The 13474-nt window shown below is 35.5% G+C and overlaps 1 protein-coding gene across 1 annotated transcript in view; it reads right to left on the reverse strand.

Annotated features, from left to right (window-relative positions):
• Positions 1-13474, reverse strand: part of TMEM232 (transmembrane protein 232) — a 208954-nt gene that overhangs the window by 170974 nt on the left and 24506 nt on the right. Inside the window, exons 5-8 of the mRNA XM_029942687.1 lie at positions 8962-9073; positions 7585-7690; positions 5093-5250; positions 789-888 (exon numbers count right to left, since the gene is read on the reverse strand). Coding sequence (XP_029798547.1) covers positions 789-888; positions 5093-5250; positions 7585-7690; positions 8962-9073 — 476 coding nt within the window. The remainder of the gene's footprint in view (positions 1-788; positions 889-5092; positions 5251-7584; positions 7691-8961; positions 9074-13474) is intronic.

Raw genomic sequence — 13474 nt, forward strand, 5'->3', positions numbered from 1 at the left:
CTTTACTAATGTGTCACCCCAATAATCTATTAAATGTTTATGTTCCCCAAGCATATTCCTCGAATTAATTTCTCCCCACCACCAACTCCCACCACCAGGTTATTTCAGCCATCTTAACATGGATGACTGTCAAATCATCTATATTAATATCCATAAAATAAGTGAATTCCAGACTTAATTTATTTCCCTTGTTCCAAGTCTATATATCCAACTGCTCACTGGGGACATACACTTGCGTGACCTTTAAAATTCACTATGTCCAGTGTTTCTCCAAATCATTTTTCAATTTAGAGTACCATTATCCTGACCTTGTTTGTCAATATGTAAAATTTAAGATTCCTCCTGAATTCCTCCTTTTCCCTTATATACAGCCTAGATCCAATTGGGTGCTCAATATTTCTCATTCCCATTTTAAAATTTCATAATCTTTAACATTTCCTGCCCAACTAATGTCATAGCTAATTGATGCCTTGCATCCACTCTCTCTTTACTCCAGTTCAGCATCTATATTGCTACTAGTGTTATCTTACTAAAATATAAAATTAATTTTCTTGAAATCTAGAAAGGTGGACACTAATACTGATGAGGAAACTGAGTCACAGACAAGGTCATGTACTTAAGTAAGAAAGTTAAAAGCCACACAGTCTGGCCCAGTAGCTGTGTTCTGCAATACCGTACCTACTACCTTTCATGAAAAATAAAATACAGCTTATGTTCTTTATAGTGATAGTCTGAGCCTCTCAAACTATAACATAAAACATTTATAAGTGTAGAAAATAAAAGTCTACCGTATAAATATGGTTGAAGCCTAAGTAAATGTTGTTTAAAGCTTCCTAGGTGACCATGCAGGAAATATATAAAAAGTCGTAAAAAGACCAAATAGCCAATCTGTCAAAAGAAAAAGAAAAAAGTATTTTTGTGTTGCATCAACAAATGCATTAAAAACCATAAGGAAAATAAACCATTTTATTGTTACATTTGCTTTGATGAAACAATTTCAAACTCGCTTGAGATTATGTGCTTTTGAAATAACTTTAAAACATTTATATCAAGAGTGAAATACTGGTTCAGGCAAAAGAATTTTATAAATCATCTATACATTATATATAATGACCAATACTGACTGCTATTTTGTTCTATGTCCTACAGAACAGTATTTTTCAAATTGCAAGTCATGCCCCTTAAGTGAGTCATGAAATCAACGGAGAAGCAATTTTTAAACAAAATAAAAGAGAAGAGAAAATATCATAGTACGTTGCACAGTTCGGTATATAAATCAGTGTGTATTATGTGTGTTCTGGATTGCCAAGCAGAAGACACTTCTTTCCATGAGTCTCAGCCAAAACAGTTTAAAAAATATTTCTTTAGATAGTTTTGAGAAACCAGCAGGTGCATACTATGCTACACTAAGATTCTAATTCGCTTATGAAAAAGAGCCATTGCTATATAAACACTGCTACCTTACCTCATGAAATTTCCTGTATAGCAAGTTTGTTTGACATATGGGAAATGGAATATCTTCAAAAATATGTGATATGCAAGTTTTCAGAGAAAAATGAGAGAAAACCCCTAAATAATAGAAATAAATGGAACACAAATACCTAACTTGCTAAGTCATAAGATTTTGGGGGAAAAACCAAATAAAATAGTATCACTGTTAAGATATATGCAGTTCAAATCCTCTTAACAATGATGCAGGCTACTGTAGATCCACATGTAAAAAAATAACAATAAAATGAAAAAGATGAATTTACCAAGCGTCAGTAATTCAAACCAAGACAATTTAACAAATAACTGGCAACACAGGGCTTTGAACCCAAGACTATGTATTGCACCAAAAGTCATGGACTTTCTGTTATAGCTGTGATTTCCAAATCTTTTTATCACCAAATTCTATTGATAAAATAAATTCTGATAGTGCATCAGTATTTATAAATGTATCTATAAATTATAAACATGCACCATTTATAGACTTCAAAAAAATGTAGCAAAGCGGATGGACCTCGAGGGTGTCATGCTAAGCAAAATAAGTCAGGCAGAGAAGGACAGATACCATATGTTTGCACTCATAGGTCTAATAGGAGAAACCTAACAGAGGACCATAGGGAGGGGAAGGGGGAAAGAGAGTTGGAGAGAGAGGGACACAAATCAGGAGAGACTATAGAATACTGAGAACAAACCTAGGGCAGAAGGGGGAGGGGGAGGGAGGAAGGGGGTGATGGTCATGGAGGGGGGCAGTTGTGGGAAGAAGCACTGGGTGTTATATGGAAACCAATTTGACAATAAACTATTATTAAAAAAAGAAGAAGAAAAAAGAAAAGTTAGCTATTAAAAAATAAAAAAGAAAAGAAAAAGAAAACATGTATAAGGCATATCCAAGGAATCACTTCATATAGACCACTTTGATATAGTACTGTACTTCCCTAAGAGACTGAAGTTAGATGGGAAATGAAAATTGTCAAGTAATTTAAAAGAACATTGCAGTATTCTAAGTGAGAGGATTAAAATAAAAAATACCTACTCTTATAGACAATGAATGAAAAAATAATGAGAATAATTTGCAAGGAATTAGAGATGGATATTGAAAGGCAAATTAATGTTCAAATGTTTCACATTGGAGTAAATAAAAAATACACAAAAAACAGATCAGTTTGAATAATCACTGTATTATACACCAATCTGGTCATGAGTTTCACCTGACCCAGGACTATCCCTAGTAATAACTATGCTTGGAAAAATGATTTGAAAAGCTTTCATCTATAATATTCTGAAAGGTTAAATTTTTATTTAAAAATATGCCTTTCTATACTTCATTTTAGAACATTTTAATTCTGGGACCTTCTATGCATCTTTCCTCATGGTTCAGTTGTGTTCATATTCCGTAGCTTGACAGCTCCAGCCTTGCCTCCTAGGCCGAAGCTCCGCTTGTCATTTCCTCTTTCCTAGCCCTCCCATCTTTCCTTCCTTTACTCCTTATTCCCCCTTTTCCCTTCTCTTTCCATCACTTCTCTTCATTACTCCAATTCTATTACCAAACTGTGAAATAGTAATATTTATTATGTGTAATATTTTAATAGTTGGTTATGTGTTCCATGTTTTTATAAAAGACTGAAGAACACCTTATATTTATACCAAAATTATATTAAACTATTGTTGCTTCTATATTATTCTCTATACTTCGGTAAGTAGTCTTCAATACTTCAGATGATTCTACACTCAGAGAAAACTAACAAGGAAGGAATGCACACGATGAAATCTGAAAGTAAATAATATTATGGTATCGAATATTTCTGGCTCTTCCCAACACTGAACCAAATATTACTTAACAATAAAATGGTGTTCATGAAGGTAGGTGATGCTTCCCTGGCAACACCTTTCAGTAGAGCGTACTGTCAAAGAGAAGAGAGATCAAAAGAGAGGCTTCCAACTGACTGTCAGATACATGATGAAAATTCTACAAAGGGAGGGGAGGGTAACTGAAATGGCTTCTTGCTTGAAATCAAGGGTGCTATACAGAGCATGCTTATTTCCACTAATTCATTTACATTATCTAGAAGAATAAGGAGCAAGCTTTAAATTAGTAAATTTGAGAACCAAGTAAATGTATAGCATTATGAGTGAGAGTCCACTGGACTCTGGGGTTCAAACTCTTCTTTGCTGAGAACCTGAATAATTCACTTAAACGCTCTATGTCACAGTCAGTAAAATAATGGCTAATAATAGTACCTACCTTTTAGAATTGTTATATACATTAAATAAGTTAATATGTCTAATACAACTAAAGCATTGATCATTGTTGAAGTTCTGTCCAAGTGTGCACTGTGGTTATATAAACCTGTGCAAACTGTCTAAACTGTCAGATGAAAAGATATAGGAATCCTTTCAAAAATAAATGACGTAGTAAATATAAATTATAAGCAATTTGTATAATGGCTAAAACTTTATTTCTTAGTTAGTTATTGCTAGCAGAGATATAAAAGGCAATGAATGGAATATGTCACTAAAGGGGATGAGAAGAAAGGGGAAGAAAAGCCAGACCTGCTCTCTTTCTCCTTCCATTCTTACACAGAGATGTAGATATCATTTTAAATCTCTGTAATAATTATATAATCTTTTATATATCTCCATAGTGGACAGTTTGGGGAACAGAGGAAACAGAAAGAAGATAAAGTCATCATAATCTTATCACCCAAAGACAGTCATTGGTCACATCTTGTCTCTCTTCTCCCAGTCCTTCTTCTATGCAAAACCTCAGTTCTTTGCACATTCCATTTCTATCATGTGCTCTCTGAATCTCACCCAGTTTCCTTAAGTCTTTTACCCCCAAATATGTCAGAGAGGATCGGGGCTTGATTTCTAACCACTGAAATATCATATCTTCCAAAAATGCCCTGGCTAAATCATGAATATTTTAATGGTGGATTTCTACAGTTCATAGTCAAAACTGAATGAGAAATTATTTTTGAAAATAATAATTTTTGCAAGTAATTCTTAAAATATCATACTCTAAACAAATATATTTATTCTTAAGAACTTCTTCTTGTAGCTTTTATTTTCTTTGCAGTAAAACTACCAGTTAAGCTATGTGTTTTTGACTAATTACAACAGGAAACCATAATCATCACAGGGAGTAAACCCATATGACATCCAGGACCTTATAAGACATGAACCACATGAAGATAGTTTCCCATCTTATGGCTCTAAATGACACAGAATACTGAGAGAACAACTCGCCTTCTCAAGCTGGGCAACCACTTAATGTGGTCAGCATTTTAAAATGGAAAGTGGAAGTTAATAATCCTTAAAATAGAAAGGAAAAAAGCTATATATATTTAGACATAAATATAAACTTGATTTTAATTAAATATTATTTTTCTTACATAGTTGGTGAAATTATATGTCCTCAAGCTATCTCCATTTGGATATCAAGTAATAATGTATTATCCACATTTAGAAAAGATTAAAATAAATTACCAAAGAGAATATTCCATAATAAAACAAAATGGCCTGTTTAGATCCTAAAACAGGTATCATGTGACCACACACAGTATGTGTAGCAATTAATGCACATTAAAAACATTTTAAAACATACCTTTATCAGCTTTATTTCAACTGAATATAAGTATGCCTTTTGGAATGCATCACAACAGAGTCTATATAAAACTGATTCCGCAACAAAAAATAATGCAGGCAGATGATCATAATCAAAGGAAGCATGGTCCAGGGAAGCATAAAGCATATTTAAAGCTTCTGAAATATTAAAAGGTAGAAACGCCATAAGTCATGCTGTTTGTCTGCATGCTACAATTAAGTCTTGCAATTAACTATTTGCTGTCACCAAAACCAGATTGTGATTTTAAAATATTTACAAATGCTTTGACACCTCACATCAAGAAGTGAAGTCTACACCCTTTCCTCTTTTCACCCCTTTTATTTCATTTATTGAACCTGAGTAGGTCTGTGACTGCTTCAACCGATAGAATGCAGCAGAAGTGACACTGAAGGACATCCCAACCGAGATCAGAAAAGGCAGTACAGCTGCCACCCGGTCTCCTTTTCAAGAGGCCAGCTTTTGAACCCTAACCAGCCATGTAAGAAGTCTTAATCATTGACAAGTCACTAAGCTGGAGAGACTACAGAGAGAGAGAGGGAGAGAGAAGAATGACAGAGCAATGCCCAAGGAGAGCCAGCTGTTCCAGCCAACAGAAAATAGGTCACCGGGCCATACAAATAACGGTGGGGAAATGGGGCAGAACTGGGTAACACAAGATAGTGCTAAGGATAAGTACTATTAAGAATGAAAAAAAGAAACTCGAGGCAGAGGAAATAGCACCCAGGGGAAATGAATGAGGAAGAATACACAGCTAAGGCCCCAGAGAAAATTACGCCTCAAGTTATTACAAAGATTTTGAAGAGCTGTCATGTAAATATCTGAAAAGAACAGCAAATGCAGGGACTTGAGGAGGAAAACGCCCTGACATACCCAAGGAATAAGAAGGAGAAGAGTACAGCTGGAGCTGTAGGGAAGGCCGCCAGGAGCCAGATCATAACGAATCTCATGGTTGGGGGCTTATTTTAAGTGTAATCAAAAGGCATTAGAAATGATTTAAGCTTTAGGATGGTCACTGCTGCATGGAGAATGAACGGACTTCAGAATGAGGGGCACCTTAAGAAATAGACAAGACACAGGTACAGAGGGTTTTCAGTTGTGGGGCTGGTGAGAGAAAGTCATTCTTAGGGTTTTTATCTGGGGTTCAATAGCTTGATGAGTGAAAAAGATTTTGACTGTGTGACAGGAAATATAAAGAAGTGTCTTCAAAATAAGTATGTTTATTATTTCCCAAGATCATAGTCGGAAAGACTGTAGGGCTGGCTCCTAACTGCCCTGGGTATGCATTGTTCTTTCATCTTCTGGTTTCTCTGATAGACATGCTGACTGTGATGACCAGGCAAGCTCCCTGAACTTTTTTCTTATCAACTCATTTAGAGGGGAATCAAAAGGTACCAGAAAAGAAGAGGTGCTTTCTTCCCCGGCACATTTTTTTCAAAAGCAATTCAACTAAAAGTAGTCCAAATAGACCTATTTTTAGATCTATGGGCAGGACCAGGTCATGTGACCACTCCTAATCAGATCATCGAATCACATGGAAGCAAAAGGGACCGGTCATGATGAGTTTAGAACAACCATGACCTCCCCCTGATGCCCAGGTTGGGAAGGGCCAGTCTTCTGAATCAGTGACTGAAGGATACCTGAACAAAACAGGTTTAATGGACAAAGAAAAGCAAGTAGCTGCTGTTGCTGTAAGCCAGGGTTGTTTACTTTAATATCATTCAAACATTTACTAGAGGCTAGGCTATGGATAGCACTGTCATGAAGTGTCACATAGGTAGGTTAAATACAAAATTGTTCTCACTCTTCCTGTTGCTTGAAAAGTCCTGGATAGCACTACAAAACCCAACTTACATAGGGAAATACTCTCAGACCTCAAATGGTTAACATTCTAAAACTCATTTTGAAAGGCATACACATAAAATTTAGAAGAACAATAGGAAGAATTTTACCTCCTTAAAAATAATGTTTTTTAATTTCTTTTTTAGATTGGTTGGAGGGTGGTTTGAAAGGAGACATAATGAGAAGTGATAAATGAAAAGGTAATGAGTAAAATGGCTGTTTTAAATAAGTGTAAAACAAACGACCATTTGGTTAACGTTTTATGAGTAAGAACTATCAAATGCCAAAACAAGTTTCTCTAAAGTATAGTGCCTATTGTAATCGAAAATCACGAAATGACATTTTATGTTACTTTTTAATTAGTTACTAATTGAATAAAAGTACTGAAGACTGTGCTGAACAAAAGTTTTTAAAACAATGTTGTAATTAAAAAGTTGAACAGTCAAATTCATGAATTCAAAATTACAAAATGAGTTTTTCTAATGCAACATTACCAGATATTTTGATAGAGAAAGGCAAATTTTCCTTGGCTCCTGCATGGTTTTTAAATATTAAGGTTCACAAATTATGCCTTCTCTGCTAATCTAGAAAACACTCAAGGTAAATAAAAAGAGCTTAGTTAAAGCACATACCATCTTGGATTTCTCCCTTGCATTGAGCCAGGTAGATTACCTCCACCCATGCCGTAGGGAGATGAACATGCTTCCCAGAGCCCAAGGTTTTGAGACCCAATTTTCTCTGTTATGGAAAAGCACAAAAAAGGCAAACCAAAATTTACAGCTTCTTACAAATTTATTTATTTATTTATTTATTTATTTATTTATATTCTGAAAGTCACTCTATGAGGCTATGCTCTACAGCCAGAGAAATTTTTTTTTTTGCTTTTCTTATTTTTATTTTTGACCTTGTCTCTAAATTGTATTAGTGCTAAAATGTAAGGAATGTTTGCTAATATTCTTAGTTATGTCATTAATTTGCTAGGAATAATTCTCATTCTTTACTTTCTAAGGATTACTTCATCTCATTTTCCCACCAAGAGAAAGTATCTCTGATTCTAGAAGGAAAAGTATATTGAATAAATGTGATTTGACAGAAAGTAGTTTGAAGCCAGTTTGCTGGAAGACTCTGGCTACTTCACTGTGAATGGACTGAAATTAATGAACATGAGATAGATACCAAGATTACCAGCCTTTTCTTAATGAGTCCACTTCTAGGGCTGCCCCAGGGTGCAGCTGGCCAATTGAAGAGAAGCTCACAGATGAATTACCTGCTGATACCTCTCAGAATGAAGTGTATTATTTTTCTAATCACATTTTTTTCAAAATTTTAAAATGTATAAGCAACAGTGAACTGAAATACTGGGAAATGACAATCACCACCACAACAGAAAAAGATGGCTTAATTTATGCTTCAGTTTTGTGCAACTTTTATTTCATGATTTTTTTGTATTAAAGCAAAATCATATGTATATTCGTTCTCTTCCAAACAAACTGGATCCAATGTAAGAAAAGACTTATTTCACTTCTTGTTCTGTTTTGATATGTGTTTGAAAATCTAGAAATTAATGACATACTCTTAAAGAATGTCTTTTCTATAAGTTAGACGAATAGTATATTACAGAGAAAGAATAGAGTATTCTGTGCATGGATAGTAAAAGTTTAGGAAATCTTCCTTTCTTCTTTGGGACACATCATATCTCAGTCAACCTTCCTTTAAGGAAAAAGTGAAATATTCATAATCAAAAATTTATTTGCCAGCCTTTCATATTTTGCAGTGAGCCCTTGGTTAAGTATCAATAGCTACATTTCCCAATAACTTATGGAGAGTCTCCACCTAAAAATCCATTTGGCTATAAGCTTTAACTTTACTTTGCATTAGTTTTTACCTATGCTTACTTATAATTTTAAAACGGTATTTCTTATTTTTCCTTTCAATATTTTGGAACATGTAACCACCACCAATTTAAATAGAAAGTCCATATATTAAGTAATGAAATAGTATACTATTACCTTACATCTGAAAATGTTTTTTCTAGCTAGGTCCAACAATTCTTCCTTCTCTTTTGGATTTTTTGTTTGATTAAATCTCAAGATGAATTCTTTTGTGATAGAAAATGATGGCCTAAACCAAATAAATCAATAATTATAGTTAACAGTTCCAAATTTTAATTAATCAACTACCAGGGACTAGGTGTAACACTTATTGTTTTAAAAAGTACATTATCTTTACAACAATGTTTCATACACACACACACACACACACACACAGAAATCAGTAAAATAAATCATGCTCTTAGATTGAGAAACAAAGTTCTCATAAAGTCAAAGAATTTTGTAGCCTCTGAAAAAGAAGTTTCTGAAGTGGTTGGCAGAAGTCTTGTTGGTATATGCCTTCTTCATAGGTAAAACCAGCACAGCTCCAGTTATGCTGAAGACTAATTTATCTCCTCACATATATCAGTCAGTGTAGGTTCAATTTAACCTAACCTTTATTCCCTCCATGCAAGTGGAATCGGTCCAACTGTGGCTGCAGTAAAATGAGTGAGGGAGGAAAGATGTATGTGATAAGGTCAGAGAGGTGACAAGTAGCCAGATTAACTCTGGATGAGATGGGAAGTTATTGCAGGGTTTTGATTAGAGGAGTGGCATGATTTAACTTAAGTTTTAATAGGATCATTCCAATGTCATACTCAGCTGGAGTGTGGAAAGGTGGGGGGTAGCAAGGGAGGAGGCTCATGCATACTTAGGTGAGAGATAACAGTGGCTTAGATCAGGATTATAGCAATGTCAGTAAAGAGAAAAGTTTGGATGATTGGGTATATTTTGACTTTAGTTCCAACAAGACTGCCTAAAGAATTAGATATTGGGCATGAGAGAAAAAAGGGAACTCATGATTGAACTGAGTAACTGGAAGGATGGAATTGCAATTTTCTGAGATGAAGAAGATTGCTGGAGAAGCAGATTTGGGGTGAGGGTAGAGAATAAGTTCAACACTGGACATGTTATGTTTGAGATGACCATAGCCACCCTAGTGGAGACATAGAACAGGCAATCAGATAGAGGAGTTCAAATTTCAGGGGAAAAGTTTGGGCTAGATACATCAATTTTGGAGTCATTACTAAGTCATTAAATACACATATGGCATTTAAAGTCTTGCAAATGGAAAGGAACCCCTGGAGAAATGCATAAAGTATAGATGAGCATTTCAAAGAGAAGTGAGAAAAATAAGTTGAGGGTGTATGCAAAAGAGTAAGGAGAGTGATTATAATGATATACCATAGGACTTAAGATGGGCATGGGATCAAAAGTGACATCAGAGGAAAGGTAAAATCAATGAGTTCTTTATATGTGTGCTCAAATAATTGTTGGAGTCACGCTATTAAAAAGGAGTGGTCTGGAAGAATAAAACATGTTTTTTTTAACAACTTACTATGTTCACAATTTCATGAAATAGTTGCATTGTGGGTAAAGGGAAAAATACATGAATAAAAATCATATTTTTCTCCTGAATAAGTCATAGACCTTTTGAGATGACAGATGTATGTAAAAGTAATGACAGGCCTAATGATCAAGGAGGAGCAGAGGTAATGGCATGGTGTCCTGTAAACTAAAATCAAATCTAGATATCCCATGAAGAACAGCTACTGAAATAACCAACTCTTAACTGCCATCCTAAGGACCATCTCCTGCTAATTTTGGAAGTGGGGATACAATGATGAAATAAAAAGCCCTGCCCTCATGGAGCTTACAGTAAAATAGAGGAAGAGTTCAGGTGTTAGGTTGTTTAATCACTTAATTTGTGTGAACTATCATTTTTCATCTGTGGAAATGAGGACAAAATCTTGTGAAATTTTGAAAAGTATCAATGCAGTCTAGTTCCCAGTATATACCGAGTGCTGGATAACTGTTAGTTATAAGCATTACTGTTTTGGATTACAGATTCAGGAAAAGCTTCTTTGCAGAAATGACACTTAAGCTGTAACTTGAACACAAAGGAACTGGAATGTGACAGAATAGCAGCTGTCCTTTCAAAATTCTTTATCTGACTTTTCCTTGGCACATGATCAACTAGCTACTCTATATTTCCAAGTCTTTCTGGCAGCTTGATATAGGCACATGGCCAAGCTCATGGGATATGAGCAAATATAATATAAGCAAATTTCAGGTCACCTCTAACTTAAAGGCACACCATTTTCTTTAGAATTATACTTTTTTCCCCCTCCAATGGACTGGAACACAAATATAGTGCTGAATCAGCTTTGATTAGGCAGATGAGTACAACCCTCTGAGATAATGAGGGTCCTGACTTCTCTCACCAAAAGCAGAGCTGTCCGGTTAGCCTAGACCCACTGACTTCTTATGTCAGATAAATACATTTCTGTCTTACAGAAGCCATTGAAATTAGTGGCCTCTTTCTATAATTGTTTCAATTTTACCCTATTGCAAATAGGAACAAAGAGGAAAAAATAAAGAATTTTAACCCAGCATGGACAAACAGAATGCTTAAAATCAAGATAGGAAATGAAGATGGAAATTCTGGGTTGAGGACAAACACAAAGGGCATTGAGTGGCAGTCTGTGGCAGAGATTTATAGCTGCCTACATTGGTGTCTGATCTTCCTATTTTCTTACAAAAAGATTCTATCAGTTAGGTATGCCCATATGCCTGTTTCAGCCAGTAAAATGTAAGTAACATTCAGATAGTAGTTCTGGAAAATTTACTAAAAGGGGGAAACTAGCCCTTCTGCCCTTCCTCCATCCTGCTGCAGAAGCATGACTGTGATAGCTGGAGCTTCAGCAGCCACAATCAACCCATGAGGTGGCCTTACGTGTAAGCCATGTGAGGCAGAGCAGACAGACAGACGGAACCTAGATTCCAGATCACCATACTAGCTCTGGACTAACTATATTCAGAGACATAAATTTTATTTTATTTAAATAGCACTGCTATTTTAGATATTCTTAGTTGTGGTGGGCATGAATTCTATATTATGTACAGCTTTCTTAGTTTTATTTAATACATAAAAAGGAGCTCTTGTGCAGAAGAATTATGAGATTACACTGTACTTTAGGATGTCTAAACTGAAAGTCACATGTTGAATAGCTTTAAATGAGGAGTCACTGTTGGTAAGCCATGCGGCAATTATTTCAACAATGTAGGTAAAAAGTATAAACGGTCTGAACTCTGGTTTGGGCAATACAAATAAGGAAGAGTAAATGAATATGAGAAAGTAGATGGAAGCTAAATCAATAGGGCTTGATGACGAATAGGATGTGAGAAGAACTGTGTGGATATAAGATAATCTCAAGCCTTTGAGCCAAACAATTAGTCGTGGAGAGCTGGCGTTAGGACAATAAGATGGAGGAGGAGGGTAGATGATCTTTGCTCTTCTGGGCAACTGATTACGATTTACCTGTGAGGCATCCAAGTGGAGAGGCCTGTAATCCAGACTTATGGGGCAGGTATAAGGAAGTGGGTAGGATATGAAAATGAAGATTTCAGATTCAATGACTGTCACTGATATTCAAAGCCATAAAATTTCAAGAGGAAGAGTACTGAGAAAAAAGAGTCAAGGGATATCTTTGGACAAATTCCATAGTTAGAGGCAAGAAGAAAAGAAGAAACAGTAAATATGATAGAAGGAGATTCAGGGAAACACTGCAATGCAATTCACATATGTGTATAATTTGGAATGTAAATTCTTTCTCTGAGAATGGTCCATTACTCACAGTCCCTACTGAAGCAGTGGTCCAGCTTCTATATTAGTATAAGATGACTCTACCTCCCTGACTGTAGGTGATTCACAACACCCGTTTGAATCAAGCCAGACCAATCTAATCCTCTCTACAGGGATTTTAAATAATTAGCTGATACTTTAATTAGTTGATGTTAGAGATGAACAGAGATGTTAGAGTCATGTAGAGCCAAGAGGTGGCTTTTGCTGAGAGGCCATTCAAGACAACAGGGCACCCCAAAACAGAAAGCTACTTGCTCACCATTGAAGCACCCAATCAATGTTTGTTGGATATTTTACTAATGTATAGCCAGAGCTCCTATCTTTTTCATGTTTACAGTCTAGTATAGATACAGACTATATCTTTCAAGTTGACCATTTTATCTCCTGTATCAATTATAGAACAATGAGTACTGAATGAATGAATGAGCCCAGGCTATGCCTTCTGCTCTCAGGTTCCACCAGACAACCCGGTATCCTTCCCTACCTCTTCCTTTTGCTGAGTTAATTTGACATTGTGTATGTTCCTCGCAAACAAGCAATTCTAGACTGAGATAGCAAAGAACAGAATGAAGAATAAGACCATGACCAGACACATCTACAGGGAATCAAAACTAAGGACAAAGAGACCAGTAGAGTTAATGTTTACAAAGTGCGTGGAGATTTTAAAGACCGTAGTTTCACTCATGAATCCCTGGTACTGAGTTAAGTTTAGGGATAAGAAAAATCTGATATCTAAAAACATTCTGTAAAATGCAAGCACACAAAGCTTCTGAGGTCTCCATGAGT

Source organism: Suricata suricatta, chromosome 6 (assembly GCF_006229205.1).
Source record: "Suricata suricatta isolate VVHF042 chromosome 6, meerkat_22Aug2017_6uvM2_HiC, whole genome shotgun sequence".
NCBI lineage: Eukaryota > Metazoa > Chordata > Mammalia > Carnivora > Herpestidae > Suricata > Suricata suricatta.